Below are 21,542 nucleotides of genomic sequence, written 5' to 3'. Positions count from 1 at the left end.
GAGACTTCCAAGTGTAAGAATTATTCTTTCAATTTTTTTTTTAATTCAAAGCCACATGCTGTTAGGGAATAAAAAAAGAAAGAAAGAATAGCTATAATGCAGCTCTCCTTTTAACTTCTAGTTGAAAGCCAGATATATTTTGTTTGAAGTTACATGGCTTTGTTACAAATAGATGGCATAAAAATGCTCTCAACTTTCTTATGATTCATCTTTTTATTTTAAAAAGTGTGAATTTGTTCTATTTTGCTTTTGTTTATTTGTTTCCTGATTGCTGTGCAAATTCTAATTGAGTGCCAGTGAAATATCCAGAATTTTTTAGAGAAGTTAAAAAAGATGGTAGAAACAACAATATACAAGTGTAGTGTAAATTTAAAAAAAAATAACGTAAGTTCCTCTGCTCATCCTTTTGTTCTATGGCAGCAAAAAGGTACTTTAGAAGCTTTCTGGAGGGATAATTTCAGAGAAAAGCGTCAAAGTATCTTGAGTTCTGGACTTTGAGTGGAATGCATCATAGTTTAACAATAGATTGAAATTGACTTACATTTTGTGTATACACATTAAACTGAGGGGCAAAAAGAACAGCCTAGGACTTGTAAACAGCCATGATTATTATAATTTTATGTGATACTTCTTTTTTTTTTTAATTTTATTTTATTTTATTTGAGAACATACTGTACAGAGGGGTTACAATTACATGGGCAGGATAATGCATACATTTCTTACCAAGCATTGCAGCCTCCTCCTTTGTTTACCCTTCACCTCCCTTCCCAGCCTCCCCCCTCTCCCCCACCCAATCCTTCCCCCCCCCCCCACACTGACATTGTAAAGCTCATTTTTGACATGACATTTTGTACTTCTCATTGTTGCAACAGGTCCACCTGAATCCTTAAACGACTTGTTTGTCCCCATCAACCTGTGTGGTTCTTTCTACTAGGAGATTATTCTACCCTTCTTATGAATGGAAAACAAGACAGCTTTCTGCTATACCATCCTTATTATATAAGAAATGACAACTGTATTCAGTGAGATTTGCTCTTCACTGAGTATGTGTGAGACTTTGATATAACTATGTACAGAGACTTGCACATAATAAGTGGACAAAATAGACTTACTATTTCTTGTATGAATGAAGAAGAGGGTGAAGCAGCCATTTAGAGCCTACTCTGGATCCCTGGGAATACTAAATTTCAGAAACCATCCCTGAAATAAGAATGAAATAAAAGAAAGGAGAGAAAAACAAGTCCTCCCATTGCCAATTGACATGTTGTTTTTTTTTTACATTTTTTTATTTTTATTTTTTGTGAACATACTGTACAGAGGGGTTACAATTACATGGGCAAGATAATGAGTACATTTCTTATCAAGCATTGCAGCCTCCTCCTTTGTTAAAAATATGGAACGCTTCACGAATATGTATGTCATCCTTGCACAGGGGCCGTGCTAATCTTCTCTGTATCGTTCTAATTTTTTTAGTGTATGTGCTGCCGAAGCGAACACCCAATTGACATGTTTTAATGGAAAAAAAAACAGGCAAAAAAATGGGAGTATGTATGTATGTATGTATGTATTTATTTATTTTTGGTCATAGGGCTTGAACTCTAGGCCTGGGCGCTGTCCCTGAGCTCTTCAGCTCAAAGCAAGCTCTCTACCACTTGAGCAACAGCGCCACTTCCAGTTTTCTGGTGGTTAATTGGAGATAAGAGTATCTCGGCCAAAGCTGTAAAGTTTGTTTTTCGACATAACGACTTGTACATCTCATTGTTGCAATGGGGGGTGGGGAGATATGGGAAGGGATGGGAAGGGTAAACAAAGGAGGAAGCAACAATGCTTGATAAGAAATATACTCATTATCTTGCCCATGTAATTGTAACTCTTCTGTACGGTATTTTCATAATAAAAAATTAAAAAAATAAAAGTAAAAAAAAAAAAGAGTATACCGGACTTCCCTGCCGGGCTGGCTTTGGACCGTGTTCCTCAGATCTCAGCCTTCTGAGAAGCTAGGATCACAGGCGTGAGCCACCGGAGCCTGGTTGGGAATTTTTATGAGTAGAAGAAAGGTGTTCCAAGAAGAAAAAGCAATATACTACTGCCATACACATAAAGGCACAGGTGATTTCAGATATTTAAATGCAGACACACAAGGATTCATAGCATTTAAGAGCAGGCTAAACTACACTAATCCATAGTGGTCGATACTATCAGTAGTAGCCTGGGTTGAAGGTTGGTTAGTGACTCAGGAATGACAATGGAACTTGCTGAGTAATGGGAGTATTGGAGATCTTAATCTTGATGGAGGCTCCTCTGTAAGTGTGTGTGAGTGTGTGTGTGTGTGTGTGTGCGTGCGCAAACATAAAATTAAGCCTCATCTTTATATTCTATACTTAAGATTTGTGAACTTTGTACTTCAATACAATTTAAATCTTAATAATATTGAAAATAGGTCATGAAAGAGACACTCAATTTAACATGAATGTTTAAGAGCGTCCTTGGAAAGAGAATACAGCAAAGCCTTGGTCTAAAAGCACTCTGCTGAGCTTAGCATTGAAGACATTTCTGAATAAGGATATTAATATTAATTTTTGCTGCAAAACATTTCATACCCCAAAGGATGCTTAGCATGCAGTAAAATCACATCTATTAAGCTATAGCAAGGTGAAGGCTGCTGAGCACAATTTTGTTGATTCTTTGAAGACTTACCAATTAAAAGCAACGCCTTTCTTTTTGTCTTTCCAGACTGGCAGATTGCTACTCTGGCTTTGCTCCTGGGTGGTGCTGCCATCATTCTCATTGCATTCCTGGTGGGTTTGATTTCCATCTGCGTGGGATCTCGAAGGCGCTTCTACAGACCTGTTGCTGTTATGCTCTTTGCAGCAGGTAAATATATTCATTACTTTCAAAGCACTATTAAAGTTTCATGAACCTTTCTACCGTCTTCCCTTCTCATGCAGAAGCTGTATGTGTTTGCCACATTACATAAAAATTGAGAAGCATTTGTTATATTTTAAGGTAAATTGGCTGAAGGTTTATCTTATCAGTTTTCAACAAATTAAGCATTTCACAGAGCACAGTGGAAACTTCTAACTCAAACATGAATAAATAATAGTTCTTGACAGGGCTATTGCCTTAGGAATTGGGCAGATGTATTTACAGTCTTTTTTTTTTTTTTTAACCTTTGGAATATTTCCCCCTATCCTGGTCCCCTTGGTTCTTAAAGCAACATCTTTTTTTTGTTCTTTTTTTGTTTTTTAATTTTCAGACATGTAAGTGGAAAAAAAAATCCAAAATGTGCACCCTACGAGGCATATTATCTCTTTAGGAATACTCATGGTTATACTGAAAAATTGTGTCATTTAGCTTGAACCAGCAGACAAGTTAATTATATGAGGTCAATTGTATATCCATTAATTCTACAACCACCCTTCTGTGAAGCACAGCTTGAATTGAAATACCAGCCAAAGTAAACTGAAAGACAAAGAGAATTGTAGAAAAGGGACCTGTAGACTAAAAGCCCAAGACATTATTTGATGTGAGCTTTAATTTTCATTTATAAGAATATCCGTGAATATATTATTCTTTTTGACTCAAACTGCAATATTCTTTCGGTGCCTTCAATTTACCTGTCAGTCAGATCTGATTTGAAGACTGCAAAATAAGCCCCTGTGACTGTCAATAACAAAGACACTGACAGAACCATCTAAGCTGCTAGATAGATTTTTAAAAGCTGTTTAAAGATTGGAATAGATGAAATTTCTCAGGATTTGAAGTATAGTTTGTTCTAAAAATATAAAATCCAAAGTGTTCTGCTGCCCTCTGCTGTTTGTGTTCATCTTCTTATACCCACAAAGATTGGTTATAATGCAGGTGGCACAAAAACAATGGGCAAAAGGAACACCATAGTGTACTTAATTCAGATATTCAATTAATAAACTTGCTGAAGAACACATAGAAATGAGTGGCAGACATGTGAGTCATTCATTACCCACTCCCTCATGCAGTCATTCAACTATTTCTTGGATGCCTGTAATATACCAAATATTATTCTAAGATAGCTGTAAAACTGGCCGAAATGTCACAGCAGATATTTTCTAACAAATTCAAAAGCATAGTTATAGAAAACATTTTGAAAACTTAGGTACTGACAACAGTGGTATTATTTTATTGCTGTTATGTGTAATAAAAGCCTCTACTGTAAATGATTTGCTACAATATGAGGATTCCTCTAAAGATTCATCACTATTCTTTAGTTCATTTCTTAATTCACTCCCTCTGTGTGTGTGTGTGTGCATGTGTATGTGCACGTGTGTGTGTGTGTGTGTGTGTGTGTGTATGTGTGTGTGTGTGCTGGCCCCAGGGCTTGAACTCAGGGTCTGGATGCTGACCCTAAGCTTCTTTTGCACAAGGCTGGCTCTCTACCACATGAGCCATACTTCCAATTCTGACTTTTTGTGTTTAGCTAGAGATAAGAGTCTTATGGACTTTATTGACTGGGCGGACTTCAAACCATGATCTTCAGATTTCAACCTCCTAAGTAGCTAGGATCATGGGCTTTGGCTGCCAGCACACAATTAAATTTAAGTATTTTAAATGTACTATACATAATAATTGATCAGTTAAAATAGGATTTAAAATTTTATTATCTTTAAATAGTTGTACAAAAGTTTCAATTCAAGATGTCCACTCATACGTATAATATATCATGATCAGTGTCACTACTTTCATCATTTTTCTCCTACTCCCATCTATCCCAACTCCACCCATCTCCTTGAGTTACCTACCTCTATTTCCACATATGTACATGATATGTGTACTCGGGGTGGATTTCCATGGCAATTATCAGGCAGTTTAAAAAAATAAATTCCAGGAAATAAATATGTCTTGTCTGAAATAGGATTGTTCAATAAATTATTCTGAGTGTTACATGACTCTTCAAAACTGCATTTCTATTTTGAATAAGTTTTAGCCCTTTCTTATTTTAGGATAATATTAGAGATATTCTAGTTGTGCATTATAAATATTCAGTATTATTGTACATTCCTAGTTATTATTCTATTTAGTCTTTACCTCAATGTATGATGGCAAATATAGAATCTATTAAACAATCCATTGTTGATGCCATCTGTTATGAACATATTTAGAATAACAATGGGTTGTTTCCATTTTTATCTAAAATAGTATCTGTACTTTCCCAAATATATTAAGTGAAGTAAGCCAGGCCCAAAGAAACATAGGCCCCATGGTTTCCCTTATTTGCAATAAGTAGTATGTCTGAAACAAGCAGAAACGGTTAGATAAGTTGATGTTAGGCGAAATGAACCCCAAGATAAGGACTCAAATGGTTTTACTTTCTTGCTATTGTTTCTAACATATTTATAAGATGATTTCTTTGTTGCTTTGTATGTCCCTCCCCCATGGTATAACCCCTGTTTTCACTGTATTTGATGTTGGTATAATTTGTGGAGGGGAAGGGAAAAAACAAATTGTTTAAATAGGGATACAGGTGGACCCATTGCAACAATGAGATGTACAGACATGTCGAAAAATGAAATTTACAACTTGGGGGGGGGGAAGTGGGGCAGGGGAGGGCAGGGATGGGAAGGGGAAACAAAGGAGGAGGCAACAATGCTTGATAAGAAATGTACTCAATACCTTGCCCATGTAGTTGTAACCCCTTTGTACAGTATTTTCATATAAACAACATTAATAATAAAAAATTATGAAAATACATGTTGGTTGTAACAGAAAATAGTGTTGTAAAGGAACACAAGTTGATGGGTTTAGCTGAGATAAAAGTTTGACTTAGCTCTACCTTCCACATATAAAATAATGAAAGGAATTGATACAGTAACATTCATATAAAGTTATTTTACCTTCTGAGATCTAAAATGAGCATTATACTGCAATTTTTTAAAATGTATATGTGCTGAGATTTAACTTTACTCACTCCCTTTTCACACTGATTATGGAATATCATTTTTTGAAACAATCATCAATTTTGTACTCACTGTGAAAAATAAAAAGTAGTGGTTATTTGCAATATGCTATGCTATGAAAAGTTTTCTCTTTCCCATTAGAAAAAGTCACCAAAGATTTGCTGGTACTGATTTCTGGAAAATTATTAAATAATTATCCATTCTTGAAAAAGATTCGTAGTAATGGTGTTGGAATTCAGAGCCCTGTGCTTCCTAACTATGTGCTCTTATCGTTGAGCCATGCCTCCAGTCCTGATTTTTGCTGGTATTTTGCTGGCTTTCTGTTCAAATGCATGCTTGGGCATAGTCCATCTGGCTTTCTTATAGTGAGGATAAAAGAAAAACACCACTGGATTCAGTTTTTTTGTTGAGAAGGGGTCTAGAGGACTGTTTTTTCCTCCTCAGATTTGCCTTGAACCATGAGCCTTCAGTCTCAGGCTCTCATAAGCCAGCAGTACTCATTGACGTAAACATAAGATAGGAAAAATTGGAAAATTTGCCTGCTTGAAGCAGTAATAGTTAAAATTATGATTGTCTATTTTGCTTGCCTATTTCTTAGTAAACATACTTACTGAAGTGGTTTGTAGATCTCACTTGTAGTTCTGCTTAGTGATTCTTTGTTTAGTGATTCTTTGTAAGTGGGTATATGGGCCCATTTTCCTCTTTTACTTACCATGTGCTTGATAATACTCTGCATTTTTCTCTTCTCAAAAGGTTTAAATAACAAGCTTTGTGACAATAAGCAATGTCTTGGTGCTCACACACATGGAGAATGATATGTATCTCAAAAATGAAATGTTATTTTCTTCTACTGAGTTGTACAGTACATAAACTCAAAACAGACACATCACTAACACTTTGGAAGATCTCTGCCCAGAATTACATACTTTCTTAATATCATGTGGTATGCCTAGTACTCAAAGGCATTCAATAAATAGTTTTGGAGTGAATAACGGAAAGATGACTAAACTGTATGGGGAAAAACAAGCTTGTAAATAAGTAAGTACAACTTAGGTTTTAAAAGCCATTCTGTGATCAGGGTTTATGAAGAAACAAATTTCACATGATCAAAACAATTAAAAAATCTAATAGCAACTAAGGTAATTTTTAATGTTTATTTATTGATTTAACAATTTTGTGAGGCTCAATATAATAACTTCATGGTAAATCATACATTTTATAGGATTTTTCTGAAAACTGCTGGCTAAATTTTATTAAGTCGGCCAGACAAATTTTAAAGGTTTAGTTCTTTTTCTTGCGGGTCTTCATTTTATTTTATTTTATTTTTATTTCATTTCTGTTTTTTGGGGGGGGTTTTGGGTCCAGACATGGGGCCTGAACTCTGGGCCTGGGCACTGTCCCTCAGCTCTTCAGCTCAAGGCTAGCGCTCTATCACTTGAGCCACAGCGCCACTTCCGGCTTTTTTTCTGCTTATGTGGTGCTGAGGAATCGAACCCAGGGTCTCATGCATACAAGGCAAGCACTCTACCACTGAGCCACCTTCCCAGCCCCAGGTCTTCATTTTAGAAGGACATATCACCTGTTTGAATGGTTGCTAGTAGAGAGTAGCAATCATGGCAGCCCTTTTCAACAATTGCCCCATTTTCACAATTCTTTTACCAGTTCTAGAAGTGTGGATTTTTAGAACTAAATGTTATCTATAATAATACTACTGATAATAATAACTAACAACACCTACCATAGGCTACACTATTAGACACTTAATACATCCCATTTTTTTACATTTACTGATATTAAATATTATAAACATGATACAACAATCTTAAAATCAGATATTTATTTCCTTCATATTTCCTTCATATTATTAGTGAAGAAGAATTTCTGGGAGATTAGTTAATTTGAAAGTCAGGGTACAATAGAGAATTTAAGTTCAAAGCACCTATATAACTTGAGCCCAGTGAAGTTTCATGTGTAATGTTTGCTTGGGTGAATATCACATGTGCCCTTACTCTTTTTATTTCCTTTTCTGAGGTTTGAAGTCGGGGCCTTGAACTTGCTTAGGTAGGTGCTGTACCACTTGAGCAATGTACTTAGACCTTTGTCATTTTAGTTATTTTCCAGATGTGTTCTTAATGATTTTTAACCTAGGGCTCTTCTGGACTGTTATCCTCCTATTTATCTAGGATCCCACACCCAGCCCAGTTAAGAAGGGGTATTTTTTTCTGTTTGAACTCAGGGCTTACCTTGCTTATTTGCCTGATACTCTATCACTTGAGCCACAGATTCAGCCAAGCCTTTTGTTGATAATCTTTTCCTTGTAGACTTTTCTACTTGAGCTGGCTATGATTCTACAGGTCTCAGCCTAGTGAGTAAGGAAGATTACACTAGCTTCCCACTGAGAAAGGGTTTTGCCAAGTTTGTTTTTTTAGGCTGGCTTCAAATATTAATTTTCTAGATCTCCACTTTCTCAGTAGCTGGAATTATAGGCATGACCTTTTACACCCAGCTTCAACCTTGATTTTAAATTTAGCTGCCAAGTGTGTACTACAGTTAGAGTCCATTCTGTAAGTCCAGTTTTACCACCTTAGAAGCAACAAATGAAGTTATAACTTAGTTGTCCTAATGACTATAAACTAATCTATAGCATGACTAAACATAGTGAATGCTGTATGTATGTGCAATGCGGTTGACATTGTATTTCTTTTTGTGTAGCTGACAGCGATACAGAATAGATGATGTGATTCTGATAATTGGCATCCAGTTCTCCCAGATGACTTGAGGACATTAGAGGGATCATTTCTATCTTGGTTCTCTTCTTTTGTTGTTTGAACTGCCCGAGGATCATTTTTTGTTTGTGTGTGCCCGTCCTGGGGCTTGAGTTCTAGGCCTGGACACTGTCTCTGAACTTATTTTGCTCAGAGCTAGAGCTCTACCATTTGAGCCACAGATCCACTTCTAGTTTTGTCTAATTGGAAATAAAAGTCTCCTGGGCTTCACTGAAATTCTAAGCTCTCAGCCCCCTGAGTAGCTAGAATTATAGGCATGAGCCACCAGCATCTAGCCTACCTGTAGATCATTTTTATACCCAATGAGATGTAGAATATGTGGTTTATTTCCCTCAAAGCCTTTAATACTAATTACAGACAAAATTCAATGTTTTATAACTCAGACTTTAAGGTTAATATACTCCAATTTATTGCACTATTACAGATATAGCCTTCTTGTTATATCTGCCAGAAGCCTCATGTAAACAATTTTTTGTATGGAATGATAATGATTTTTCAGGATCCTGTAACTTATTTCCACAGCTGAGCTGTCTCTGATGGGAAGTATGTGGTTTGTACCTCTTGTCACTAGCTTGTGTTACTGTGAAATAACTGGAACTATTTTGAGTCTAGATTTTGACAGAAAAAATAGTGTACAGGTTCAAACTAAAAGGGAGTTCTATAAGTATTTAAACACCATCATACTTCCCATGTACCAATATCAAATTACACTGGCTAGTACACTTTATACAGTATCACTGTCCAGTAATTAATTTTATACTGTTGCTCAAAGTAGTAGTAGTTACAACTTAAACAAAATGACAGGGCCAAATGCTTTTGTTTTCCAAATTATCATTTGCTTTTTGTGAATTCTGTATTTAGGGACCTTTTTGATAAAGCCTGTCAATGTTGCCTTTAAATTATCTTCTAAGTCTGTACCTTGTTTTCATATACCACCATTATCTCCTTAGTTAAGGCCATGACTATTCCTCAAGCAGTACATCTTGTTCTCAAATTTGGTCTTCCCCTATTATATTGAAAAACCTGAGTGAATTGTCCATGTGACTCCTTTCCTTTCCTATAGTCTAGTTTTGCAGTTCTTCCTTATTGTCTCTTCTTTACATTTCTGAACCTCTCTTTCACACTGGTGCAACCATCCTATGGTAAGAAGATACCCAGGCACTGAGCTAGTCCTACTGTACTGTTACCCACGTACTCTGCCTTGAATATAAGCACTTGAGGGTCTGTTTTTGAAGTTTGAACTTGCCATTTTGATTTCCACAAAAATAGTTCCTGAGGCAAGGGGAATCAAGTACATGCACATTATTTGGGAGATAGAAGAAAAAAAAAAACAAGCAAAGACTATAGAAAATGAGACCGAATTGCAAAAGGATCAAGCAGTAAGTGAAAACCCACTTGTCAGTTGAAGCAAAAGCAACTGGACCTTAATCTTCCTGGAGAAACTTTAGAATTCTGTGTAGAACACACACCTTAAAATCTCTTTCAGCCAGGTACCTTTGGCTCATGGCTACAATCTTAGCTGTTCAGGAGGCTGAAATCTGAGGACTGCAGTTCAAAGCCAACACAGGCAGGAAAAATTGGTGAGACTCTTATCACCTTCAATTAACTACCAAAATATGTGGAAGTGGAGGTGTGGCTCAAGTGGTAGAGCACTGGCATTGAGATAAAAAAAAAGCTCTGAGGCAGTGGACAGTGCCCAGGACTATGGGGCTGGGGTATTTACCAAATTCTGAGAGTAACTGATAATGGTTGCTGGTTATGATTAAGGGTCATCAGTGTGAATTTTCCAGAACTTATAGTCTGTTCCTGACATATACAAAGTACTTTGAGTGACTAGAGGGACCACAAAGAAATTCCAGTATTGACAAGTAGAAGTAGGGTTGACATTCCCTACTTTAGGGGTCTCAATAGAATCTACAATTAAAATAGAACATCAGTTCTCTCTTCGCACAAGAAAAGTTTATTATTTTGTGATACACTAAGCCTTTATGTTCTGAAGCCCCCATCTCAGTATGTATGTATCCTTCATTCTACCCAAAACGATAGGCACATCTTCATGTACCTCTGAGCTCTATACAAAATGCTTCTTTCTGTGAGGTTTTCTCATCTTACACTTACCAGTATTTGAATATTAAAATATTCCCTTAGAAGAAAATACCAAATATTTTCATGTTGTGTTTGGAATATTTTAATGTTGAAAACATCCAGAAAGAATGTCTTAAAACTACCAAAAACCAGTGTTTGTAACTTGAAGTTCCTGCCATATTTCTATTACAGGTTCAGTAGTTCTATAGTCTCTTTCAAAACAGTGGGATGGAAACATGAAGAACATCAAATTCTTCAAATCCTGTAATGTTCCATAACTTTACTGATGTTGTCTCTGGAGCAGAGCACAGGAAAAAGAAAACTCAGCCAATGTCTTATTGATTGGTGGTAAAATAGAAAAAGGTTAATGGCATTTTCTTAATTTCTGAACTTTATTACTCTCCCTTGCAGAGTTTATGAAAGACAAAGAGGAATTTTTACTTGCATTCATGTGTTTTTTATTAAATTGAGAACATTTGCATTTGCCAATGCAGGATTATATTTTCTCTGTTTGCCTATTACATGTATTTCTCTCTGTGTGATTCTAAAGAGAGTAACATAATTCAGAGGCTTAAAGCATTTTAGGGTAATTCTGGCTTCAACACAGTAACAGTCTAAGACCAATTGGAGCTCAGTGCAGTTGTATTTTCACTTGTCCTCCCTAAGGAAAACTATGTCATTACATTGTACTATAAAGGCCAAATATTTGCTAAATAAAACACAATGAAATGAATATTAAAAGCACACTAGGTAAACACCTTTACTCCAGGGACTAACTGATTCACTAAAGAAGCACTGTAATTCTTTCAGAATGCAATTCTGACTACTACTTTTTTTTGCTCAAATTCCTCCAGTGGTTTACTGGATACACTTACAAGGAAATCCAGATTCCTAGCTGTCTTCTAGGCTGTCCAGGAGCCCTTCTGGCCTGTGAATCCTTTGATCTGCATCATAACATCCTTCCTGATGTTCCCATGCAACCAGATATGCTCCTGAATCTCAAGAATTTGGCACTATCTGTGCCTGCCTTCCAGAACAGTCTATCCTGACCAGTCAGTACCTCTACTTCATTCAGGAATCAGGTCTGGCTTTGCCAGAGGGACCTTTTCCCACTGTGTCTTTAGAGCCTCCATTATTGCCTCCATTATTCTATCTGGTCCTGCTTTCTTGGGTTTACATGTCTCAGCAGTATCTACTTTTAAATTACATATTTACTTTTCTTTGTTGTTTGAAACAATCTCCCTGTGTAGCCTATTTGGGCCTCTACTTCATGATCCTTTTGACACACACCCAGCTTTTTGTTCAGTATTTACTGACTGTCTCTTTTGATATCTGTACTTAACCTGAGTCACTTTAGAGTAACATTCAAATATTTGTGGTAAAGATGTGTTTGTTGGATGAGCAAATGAAATATGATGTCTAACTCACATTCCTATTTCAATCATACCCTGGTAGGAATAGCCTCTAGTCTTGGAACTAAAGGATGGATACTTAAGGGGAAGTGGCTAATCATGTTTGACTTGTTGTTTTATATACATACATATATATATTTAAAACATGAGCTTTTCCCTTTCTTCACAAAGCCAAGCAATTTTTTAAAATTAATAAACATTTTATTATAAAGTAGATAAAAATAAATGAAGTCTGGGTTACATAATATGTTGTCAGCTGAGTCCTAAAAGTACCCTAAAACTTTTTCTTCTTTTTTAAAGCTAAAAACAAGGTACAGCTTCCATTTTGGATATCAAGATATTCTTCTTCTTTTTTAACCTCTTTGTGGACACACTCTCAGTATTAAAGTAGAAATATGATAATCTCAGAGCAGGGTTAAGGTACATGGCAAAGACTGGAGGATTTTTTTTTCTCTTGTTGGAGTACTGATGTTTAGAACTCACAGCTGTGGATTTGCTAGGCAGACCCTCTACCACTGAGCCACACCTCCAACCCTTTTTTTGCACTGGTTACTTTTGAGATAGCGTCCCTCCTTTCTTTCTCCCAAGTACCTAGGGTGACAGGGCCTGACTAAGGCTGGAATTCTGTGTGTGGTATGCACTGATATTAGCACTGGAACTCAGGGATTCTCAGCTTCCCTTGGCATTTTCACTCAACTTTGGTGCTCTGCTACTTGAATCTAACTGTCATTTCTGCCTTTTTGCTGGTTAACTGGAGATAGAAATCTCTGAGATTCATCATGCTCCTCAGTATTCAACTTCTTGAGTAGCTAGTATTACAAGTGGGAGCTTCAGGAACTCAGCAAATTGGAATACTTATATTTGGTTCCAAATAGATCCCTTGTGAGAATCATATCTTAATGAATTTTCTATAATTCAAGTTTATGCCATAGATAGATATTTGCTATATAGACTTTCTATGAATACCTTATAGGTGCTGGGAAGAAGTGAAAGTGGATCTTAAAGCATAAAATAGTTTAATTAACATGCTACTCAACCTATTCCTCTTTTTAAAAGTTTAATAAAGTATATCTAAATTATATGTGTGCATAATGTCAGGTTTTTCTCTTCTATCCCTTAATTGTTCATATGTTTGTTCTTCAAATTAAAAAAATGGGTATTATTTTTATTTTTTTTTATTTTTTATTTTTTTTGGGTCCGGTTGTGGGGCCTGAACTCTGGGCCTGGATGCTGTCCCTCAGCTCTTCAGCTCAAGGCTAGCGCTCTACCACTTGAGCCACAGCACTACTTCAGGCTTTTTTCTTTTTGCTTATGTGGTGCTGAGGAATCGAACTCAGGGCCTCATGCATGCAAGGCAAGCACTCTACCACTGAGCCACCTTCACAGCCTGGGTATTATTTTTATAGGAAGTAAATAATTAAAAATTTTATTTTACATATCAAGGTTTGCATCTTTATGTTTTCTGTAAAGGTTCAGAAATCAAATACTTTTTGTCTTCATAGGCCACTTAATTTCTGCTGCAACTACAGGTCTGTCATTGTAATGCAGACAATAGTAGATAAATGTACATGGCTCTGTTCTAATTCAGCTTTTTGAAAGGAAGCAGCCAACAAGATATAGTACTTTTCCAACCCCTCTATACTGTACTCTAAATTTTAGAGAGAAAGTTATCTATTTTTGAGGGATAAAGTTGTCATAGTTGAGAATGAGGCAGATCCATCCTATAAATTCTCATTAAATCAATTGAAATCAAGTCCAAATTATATAATTTGATAATAGGAAGTTTAAGTTCTAATGAATGACATCATCTCTTGTGTAATCCAGAGTCTCCTATTACAAAAATGTGCACAAGATATATGCCACTTTAATTTTAAATATTTAAAAACTTCCTTTCCTTTCCTGATTGATTTGTTTTATTGTATAAAATATTACTCATCATGTTTCCCATTTAGTCCTGACAATCTTGAGATTTAATTAGGAACTAAAAGAGTTCAATTTTATCTTCTACTAAAGTAGCACTTATTAGACTAGATTGTGGGGGTGTTTGTTTGTTTTGTTTTTGTTGGTATCAGTCATGAGGCTTGAACTCAGGACCCAGGTGCTGTCTCCCACTTTTTTTGGCTCACAGCTAGCATTCTACCACTTTAAGCCCCAGCACCACTTCTAGTTTTCTGGTGGTTAATCAGAGATAAGAGTCACACAGACTTTTCTGCATGGGCTGGCTTTGAACCAGGACACTCAGATCTCAGCCTACTGAGTAACTAGGATTATAGGTGTGATCCACTGACACCTGACTTAGACTAGGTTTTTATAGTACCATTTCTATAGTACCTATTCTTTCATTGATTTAATTATTTTTGAAAGTAGGTAGGAGATAGGTATTGAAATGTCAGGTGTTAGATCTCACAAAAGAGTAAAATTAATGGTGGCTTCCTAACAAAGATAATTTTTTGAGCCTGTTTTCAAAGATGAGAGGTAAGAATTGGATGGGAACAAAAGACTAAAAACTTTTGGATCAGGGTTGTAGGGACAAAGACATCAAGATAGAACTTTAGAATATTGGACCAAAGTAGATGATTGTGAAGCCAACAAAGGTCAATAAAATTATGAGTTGGCTAGTTTCAGAGTAGAAATGGATTTAAATTTCTGTTTCTTAATTAGTACATAAATAACAAGAGTCGACATTCGGGACACTATTCTTAGACTCTATAGAGGAGAAAATTTTAGTTAAGTAGTACTACTTAGCATTATGTTTGTAAGGTGAGAATCATTATTTTGTATGTTCATGCATTATTCTACTGCACTTATACTAATAGTAATTCGCTAATTATTAACAGTGTCATTCTTACTATATTGTGAAAATATTTAAGCAAAACGATTACTGTTCTATAGTACATTTAGAGTAACCAAGGCTTTTAATTCTATAGCTTTTATGCTTACTTTATTAGAGCATAATCTATATATGTATGTATATTTATGTGTTTAAATTCTTTTATTTCATATATAATATCTTCTAATTTTAATTTGCTTTTCTTTCAGTTGTTTTACAGGTTTGCAGTCTGGTCCTTTACCCAATCAAGTTCATTGAAACTGTGAGCTTGAAAATTTACCATGAGTTCAACTGGGGTTATGGTCTGGCCTGGGGTGCCACTATATTTTCATTCGGGGGTGCCATCCTTTATTGCCTGAACCCTAAGAACTATGAAGACTACTACTAAACCAAGTCTCAAGATAACGAAAAAGAAAATAACCACCCAACAAAAGATTTATGTCTTCATCTTTTCTAACTCACTATTTTCTAAAACACTTGTAGAGCATCAAGCAGTTTACTCAGTTGATTTAATACCCTTTGCCTTTTGGCTATCAACATCATAACCAGCTTTTACATTCATTTTAGGGACCTGCACAAATTAAGAGAGCTGATTAGACATAGGCAAATGCTGCAAACTTCCATTATGTTCATGTCATTTTTCTTGACAAGTGAAGGGTCTGTATGACAGCAACCATTGTGAGAAACTAGTTGGAATGAAAATTGACTGAATCTTTTATTGCCTGCAGGGTAGCAGCTGGCATAAGCAACATTCAGATGTTCCTTTGCACTGACACAGATTCTACTGTTCAGAGCCCTTATCACCTGTTTATTCACCCAGTGACTTCACTGGCTATTGGTTATTGCTCAAGTGATCTCTTGAAAAGTGACCTGCTCTTTAGGCATCTAATGGGAGTTGTGAATATAACTGGTTAACAATACAAATTCCACCTTCAAGAATACTCTTTATAATGGGAGGTTATACTCTGACAATCAACATCTCCCTGGGAAGGAATTCAAGACTTGGAGCCATGTGTTTTTTACTATGTGGTTAGAAATCATGCCTCCTTCTCATCTAAAATGGAAGAAAATTAAGGATCTCTGCTTTCCCTGAGGCAATCAGAAAGAAATATGCATGAGCTACTTTTGTGCCCTTTAAATAATTTACCAAACATTGCAGCAAACATTTGTGCATATGTAAGAAGCTTAAATTTTTTTAATAGGTGAACATTAGTATAAATGGTAATAAGCTGTTTCTTGGCCCTCCACATATATTTACTAATCACACATATAATTCATATTTGCTCTAGTGAAGTGGTTTGAACACTAACCTTGTACACATCATCAAGAGGCTTAGATTGGTATTCACACTTACTTGCCATACAAAAGTACATATACCTTAAAGCTTTTGCTCTATGTTCTCTACTGTTTTCACTGGAAAGTGTTAATAGAATTGCCTAAGAAGAAAAACTGAAATGATATTAATCTGAAAATTAATGATTCTTCTGTAAGCACTGTAGTTCAAAAGAGAATTAGCAATTAGGATGATCACTTTGTGTGAAATTTATTAAAATACCAGGCTGCTGCTATTTTTGCAAGTATTTTAAATGTCTTCATTTTTAAAAGCCCAGAAATAGTGATAGATTTATAGAAATGTTTAAATGTCTCAGTAGAGGAATAGAATTCATTTGGTTATCACCAGGTCCTCTAAAGTGAACTGACAGGCTAACTGATTTGTGCACACAAGTATAATGGATTTTTGTTAGGGAAATCACTTACTGACTATTCCAAGGGAAGGAAATATCAACAATAGGGACTAAGTTTGCAACTAATCTCATATTGCAAACTTGTGTTAATTCTGTTTAATACACAAATTTGAATAGTTTAATTATAAACCTATTTTTATATAAAATATACAATTCTAATATGAAAGTTATAAATAATTATTTTTGTTAACAAAGACACTGAAATAATATGTTCTAGTTTGGCCCTCTTACCGAAAGAAGCATTGGAAAACGAGGAAACAAATATACCAACAACTTGCTATTGTATTACAAAATCCATTACAAGCAGGACCACATCAATAGTATTTAATAGTTTGCTTTACCTCCCAGAGCAGAGTTCTGCTTTCAGATTGTCTTAAAAATAATTGCCAACAAAACACAGCCCTCCCCCCTCAAAAGAACCTATTTTATTATCCAACTGCCAAAAAACCACTTGTGAATTTTCTATAGAATCATAAAGTAAATACAAAGTACCAGGCCTATTCTTATTTTTAGTAATGATAGACAACTGATTAAATGTGTCCTAGAAAGAAACTTTTATAAAAGTATATGATTCTATGAAGAAGCTATAAGAAACTATGATTGGAAATTTTCCAGAAAGATGTTAATACTATAGAATATTTCCAAGCAATTTTACTATAGAATATTTCCAAGCAATTTTCCTGAGAAATATACGATCTGGGACAGACTGTCTTGCAGTTAATTGCAGAGAGAACAGCATGAAAAACACACTATTTGGATAGGGATTTGAGCTACTGAACATACTCTATTGTGAGATGATCTCTTTATTTCTGAATAATGGAAGAGCAAGCAGTACTTTGGTGCTGCCATCAATGAGGCACTTTTTATGGGCCCAGTAGAGGATACCGTGTGCTGTTAGACCAGTATCATGTCTAGAATCTTATCAAAATTTTATTTTCTGTCAATATGACACACTGGAATGTGACAGAATCTGTTAGGTTGAGGCCCATACATTTACAGTTTATTGAAAAGTAGATTTATAACTTTCTCCATTCCCAGTGAAAAGCCTTATGCTATATTTTTACCATCACTAATATTAGGAAGTGTTTCATTACTAGGAAGGCTTAGTACAACAGGAGATTTGCTGTTGCTCACGTAAATACTATTTTGCCTATCAGAATATATACAAGTGAAAATTTCACCTACACTAACATTATGTCTTTGCCACTTTAGATTTGTTTGATGTTTTATTAAGCAAAATTGTTAACCACAAACCCATTGTTTATCTTAGAGAGATAATATATACTCACACATACCATAAAAGTACTCAGCAGGGCTAGTTAATCAGATTTCTTGCACAAGTATTTAGCTTTTTGTAAGTTCAACATGTAAATTTTAAAGACATAATATAGAGAGACCAATGTGTTTGAAATATAAATGATATATATGGATTAGCATGTACCTGTATATTATTAAACATGAAATGAACTGACTGGTAAGTGATGTCTAATTGTATGGCTAGCAATGTAATTTATTCAGACTGTATTTTTGTACAGAGCAGCGCACACTAACCTATGCCTCTGTGTCCTCTTTAATGCCTAAAACTGTGCCTAGAAATTTCATCTGTCTTAAATAAAGTATACTTCATGCTGTTTATGCTATTAGTTCTCTACTGCTATTCTGTATTTATTATTTTAAATATATGACATGTTTACTACTTAAATATGAATTTATGGAATCCTGGTTACTTTTTTTTAACATCCATCTGGGAGAAACTTGTTTATTGCTTCAGTGATTTGAGTTTGCAATTTCATGTTCAGGTCTTCATTTCATGATTTTTGTAGTTGACATGAAGTTATCTATGTGGAAAAAAATAAAAATAAAAGTGGTTTCACTGATATGGACTGGCTGTGTCTCCTACGTAAACCTTTCAGACAAAATTTTTTAATTACATGTCTTCAGTTTAAATATTTTCTTTCTCTGTGTATGTAGATAGATATAGATATATAACATAAATTAAAATGTGACATATTAAATTTAATTTAAAAAAATGATTTGCTTTTTACGGTACTGGGGAATAGAACCCAGGGCCTCAAATTCTAAAATAGCACAAAACAAGCCCTCAAACCATTTTAAAAAATATTTTATTATTTCAGACCAGGCACTGATGACTCAGGCAAGTAGTATTAGCTACTCAGGGAGCTGAGATCTGAGGATTGTGGTTCAAAGCCAGTAAAGGAAGGAAAATTCTTGAGATTCTTATTTCCAATAAACTCCCCCTAAAAAGCTGGAAGTGGAGCTCTGACTTAAGTGGTAGAGCACTAGCCTTGAGCAAAATAAGCTCAGGGAAAGCACACAAGCCCTGAGTTCAAGCAAGCCCCGGGTTTGGCACACACACACACACACACACACACACACACACACACACATCAAATTATTAGCTGGGCACCGGTGGCTCACACATGTAATCCTAGCTTTTCAGGAAGCTGAGATCTGAAGCTCACAGTTGAAAGCTAGCTCTGGCAGGAAAGCCCGTGAGACTCATTTCTAATTAACCATCAGGAAACCGAAGTAGTGCTGTGGCTCAAATGACAGAGTGCTAGCCTTGAGCTGAAGAGCTCATGGACATCACCCATGTCCAGAGTTCAAGCCCCAAGACTGACAAAAAAAAAATCAAACTATTGTTTCAGATTCTTAGCCAAGTTTCTATGTTCTGCCATTGAGTTATACGAAGAAGGAATGACAAAACAAAAAATATTGCAGTTTTTTTCAAATTCTTTTTTTAAGATACATAATGTAGGCCTATTTCCTGCCCTATATTTAGTATGAACAAGAATAGAGGGTTTGATGTAATTTGTTTCTTGTGCAATTTTCAGTGTCTATACAGTATATAAAAGCAGAATTTTCAGTTAAAGAAGCAATCTTGGTGTACACCTTTGTGTTTGGAGGGGATACATCAAGTTAAAATTTGCTATTACCCTTTCATGTGTAAAAATAATGAGTATACTTAAAAAGCAATTTAAATATTTAACAGAATTCACTTGTATGCATGCCAGAAAATCTTCCTAAAGATATAAATAGAATCATGCAATTGCAACTTTCTTCAGTTGATACCATTAGTCTAAAATATAATTTTTAGTAAAAGAATCCTTTTCATGTCTCACAATTTAGAGAGATTCCCAGTTTTTCTAAGAGGAAAATACTGTAAGCCTGTGATATATTTAATATCCAACTTTTAAATTGTTTATTAGTTGTAAATTCTAATATCTTCTTAGTTTTTCTGTGTACAACTTTCCCTTTTCTGTGGCTTTAAATTCTAATTTCATGGAACAGTATCACTCATTGAGGGTATGATTTTTTTTCTTTGTACTTGCTTGCATTTTCACACAGAATTCCCATGACCAAATCACCTTTACGAACAAACCTAGCTTAGTAATTATCCATGACCCAGTTTCTCTGAAATCGGAAGAAAGGGAGACACAGCTTCAATAGGATTTGACATGGAACATTCCTTTACCTTCAGAGATCTCATTGTAAACGTAAAACAAGAAAGCAATTTCAATTTACTTTTCCATAATAGCCATATGGCCTGTGAGCAGTCTGCTTTATTAAGTCAAGCCTGTGCTATGTCAACAAACAATGTTCCATTTCAGTGGTTTAAGTCATTCTGTTTAGAAAGTAAATTGATAGCAAAATTATTATGTATTCTGTAGAAGAATGCACTGAATATCTAAATTATTCATTTGTTTATCAAATTTTCATGTTAAGACTTTCTGTTAATGACATTTCAGATGTGCAGTGTTCAATGAGAAGATTAAAAGCAAATTAAAAATAGAACTAAGTGCTTAGTACTGTGTTTTGGGATACAGTATCATAGCAACTTAATCACAGAAATTAGAAACAGTAAATAACACAATAAAATGCTAGTGGTTTCATTATATAAAATGAATATGGGACTCTTGGGAAGTCCTCATATTCCTAATATCTACTAAATATTATTTGGGGAATATACTGGGAAAATTCATTTTCTAAAACTTACCATTGAGGTAACTCATATTTGTATTCTAAAAGTAATCCTAATGGTTCCAAAGTACAACTAAGAACAGGAGCTGAATTGTTCAAGTGGAAAGGATAATATGCGGTGTTTCTAAGCCAAGATTAATGGCACACAAAGAATGATGTTCTTTGTAAAACTAAAGCTGTGTTGAGAGGTTCACCAGAGAAACTTAGTTTTGGCAGGCAATTATTTCCAAGTTGAATGACTTCATAGAAATAATGATTGTAAAAGAAGCTTGGAACATGTACTGGAAAACCATGTCATCAAACCACCGGAAACCTTGAAGACATCAATCAGTCTCTGCAGGAGACAAGGATGAATGCAATATGAATAAAATAATATTCGTATTATCCATGGGTATATTAGCATACACATACACATGTTAATTTTTGTTGTATTAGGATGCATCTTTAGTTGCTCTCAAGGCATTTCTTTTATTTCTACTTTTCTGATGTGTGTGTGTGTGTGTGCACACGCGCACACACGTGCACACATGCACACACAGGTACCAAAGCTTAAATTCTAGGTTTCATAGCCCGTGCTCTGGCTTGGTTTGCTTGCTCACTGCTGGTACATTACCATTTTAGCATGCCTCTAGCCTGGCTTTTTCCTGGTTAATTGGAGATGGCATCGTGCAGACATTTTTGCCTAACTGACTTCCAAACTCCACCTTCCATGTTCCAAGTCTCCTCAGTAGCTAGGATTTCAGGTATGAGCT

At 35.3% G+C, this 21,542-nt stretch overlaps 1 protein-coding gene and 1 non-coding gene across 2 annotated transcripts in view; one reads left to right on the top strand and one right to left on the bottom strand.

Moving 5' to 3' along the window:
* Positions 1–16,640, top strand: part of Tmem47 (transmembrane protein 47) — a 30,004-nt gene extending 13,364 nt beyond the window's left edge. Inside the window, exons 2-3 of the mRNA XM_042702444.1 lie at positions 2,734–2,874; positions 15,253–16,640. Of these exons, the coding sequence (XP_042558378.1) occupies positions 2,734–2,874; positions 15,253–15,431 (320 nt within the window). The 3' untranslated portion in view covers positions 15,432–16,640. The remainder of the gene's footprint in view (positions 1–2,733; positions 2,875–15,252) is intronic.
* Positions 1,388–1,497, bottom strand: LOC122128195. Its single transcript, XR_006151385.1, has one exon. It is a non-coding gene; the product is annotated as a U6 spliceosomal RNA (small nuclear RNA).
* Positions 16,641–21,542: the final 4,902 nt, after the last annotated feature.

The sequence above is a fragment of the Dipodomys spectabilis genome, unplaced genomic scaffold (assembly GCF_019054845.1).
Source record: "Dipodomys spectabilis isolate Male_0828 unplaced genomic scaffold, ASM1905484v1 ptg000324l, whole genome shotgun sequence".
NCBI classification, from domain to species: domain Eukaryota; kingdom Metazoa; phylum Chordata; class Mammalia; order Rodentia; family Heteromyidae; genus Dipodomys; species Dipodomys spectabilis.
This window is presented reverse-complemented; position numbering and strand designations above follow the sequence as displayed.